The sequence below is a fragment of the Eurypyga helias genome, unplaced genomic scaffold (assembly GCF_000690775.1).
Source record: "Eurypyga helias isolate BGI_N326 unplaced genomic scaffold, ASM69077v1 scaffold20149, whole genome shotgun sequence".
Taxonomy (NCBI): domain Eukaryota; kingdom Metazoa; phylum Chordata; class Aves; order Eurypygiformes; family Eurypygidae; genus Eurypyga; species Eurypyga helias.
In genome coordinates this window covers 1-1,917 of record NW_010271667.1, presented here as the reverse complement: position 1 = coordinate 1,917, position 1,917 = coordinate 1, and the positions used below count along the sequence as shown (strand labels likewise).

Here is a 1,917-nt window from a genome sequence, read left to right as displayed (position 1 = left end):
ATCCAGAAGGAATCCACCCTTCACTTGGTGCTGCGCCTGCGGGGCGGGATGCAGATCTTTGTCAAGACCCTGACGGGCAAGACCATCACCCTGGAGGTGGAGCCCAGTGACACCATTGAGAACGTCAAGGCCAAGATCCAGGACAAGGAAGGCATTCCTCCAGATCAGCAGAGGCTGATCTTTGCTGGCAAGCAGCTGGAAGATGGCCGTACCCTCTCCGACTACAATATCCAGAAAGAATCCACCTTACATCTCGTGCTGCGCCTGCGTGGTGGGATGCAGATCTTTGTCAAGACCCTGACGGGCAAGACCATCACCCTGGAGGTGGAGCCCAGTGACACCATTGAGAACGTCAAGGCCAAGATCCAGGACAAGGAAGGCATTCCTCCAGATCAGCAGAGGCTGATCTTTGCTGGCAAGCAGCTGGAAGATGGCCGTACCCTCTCCGACTACAATATCCAGAAAGAATCCACCTTACATCTCGTGCTGCGCCTGCGTGGTGGGATGCAGATCTTTGTCAAGACCCTGACGGGCAAGACCATCACCCTGGAGGTGGAGCCCAGTGACACCATTGAGAACGTCAAGGCCAAGATCCAGGATAAGGAGGGCATCCCCCCGGATCAGCAGAGGCTGATCTTCGCTGGGAAGCAGCTGGAAGATGGCCGTACCCTGTCTGACTACAACATCCAGAAGGAATCCACCCTGCACTTGGTGCTGCGCCTGCGGGGTGGTAACTGACAGGTTGTTGCTTCCGAGTCAGAGTTTCTCTGCACTTGCTCATTCCAATAAAGCTGTTGCATCCACAGAAGTTGGTGTCTCGTGTTGCGTGCAGCTATGGATGTCATTAGCCGGCTCCAGCTCTCTAATAAACTATAATTATGTAGCTTCCACGTAGGAAGGCATTGCCCAGCCGCCTTGCACAAGGCCTGCACGTGCCTGCCGAGCATCGCTGATCCTCCGGCTGCGGCTTCCTGGGGTTGTGTAAGCGCTCTCGTAACGAGCCCGCGCTCCCCGCCAGGCGCAGGCCTTGCATAAGGGTGCGTGTCACTGCCGTTGTTGCCAGCCAAGAAGCTCTGGTGGTGCTGCTGTGCCTGGTAATTGCAGGTCCTGCCCCCGCTGTTCTTGTGGGGAATAACAGCCGGAGGGCAATCCACAGCGGGTCACGGGCCAGCAGCCCGCACCAGCCCTGGTGGGTCACAGCCCTGGGAGTGTGTTAATGCTAGAATCGCCAGGTTTGGGTGGGAAGGGACCTCAAAGCCCACTCAGTGCCACCCCCTGCCATGGACAGGGACACCTTCCGCTAGACCAGGTTGCTCCAAGCCTCATCCTGCCTGGCCTTGGACACTTCCAGGGATGGGGCATCCACAGCTTCTCTGGGCAACCTGTCCCAGTGCTCCCCACCTTCTCCAGGGAGAATTCCTTCCTGATATCCCCTCTCAATCACCCTCTGTCAGTTTAAACCCATCACCCCTTGTGCTGTCACTCTCTGCCCTTGGAAAAAGGTGGAAGCACGTTTGTAACTGGAGCTGGCTTGGAATCCGGGCTGTGCTTTTGTTCCAGCCTTGCACCCGGTGGAAATGTCACAGCGCTACCGAGCTGAAGTGGGGCAGTTCCCTGCGCTGTGAAAATCTCTGGCTGGCGGGAAGCTCGGCTGGAGCATCTCCTGGTGAAGTGGATGTTGCTGGATGCGGAGCTTCGGGGCGGTTAACACCGTGCACCGGGCGCAGGAGATGGGAAGTGGGGTAGGCTGAGGGGTGAAACCCCAAAACACCCTGAGCAGGGCCGTGGGAGTTGGGACAGGTGCTTCAGCTGATGGGGGCGGAGGGGTGGGATAGTGGGATGTGGCTCGTTAATCCTTCCCGGCGCAGGGAGTGGTGGGAGAGGCTTTGAAAGCCCCGTGGCCTGTAAGGAGGGAGC

The 1,917-nt window shown here is 58.0% G+C and overlaps 1 protein-coding gene across 1 annotated transcript; it reads left to right on the top strand.

Moving 5' to 3' along the window:
• The first annotated feature begins 6 nt into the window (after window positions 1–6).
• On the top strand, window positions 7–802 carry LOC104505594 (polyubiquitin). The gene is made up of 2 exons (XM_010158898.1): window positions 7–401; window positions 630–802. The coding sequence occupies exons 1-2, from the start codon at window positions 49–51 to the stop codon at window positions 736–738; spliced, it is 462 nt and encodes a 153-aa protein (XP_010157200.1). The 5' UTR covers window positions 7–48; the 3' UTR covers window positions 739–802.
• The last annotated feature ends 1,115 nt before the right edge of the window (window positions 803–1,917 follow it).

Bases quoted from the DNA above. Each gene is read 5' to 3' on its own strand.
- LOC104505594 (XM_010158898.1), top strand. From the start codon at position 49: ATGCAGATCTTTGTCAAGACCCTGACGGGCAAGACCATCACCCTGGAG. The intron at 402-629 runs GCTGATCTTTGC...GGATCAGCAGAG, and splicing joins ATTCCTCCAGATCAGCAGAG to GCTGATCTTCGCTGGGAAGC.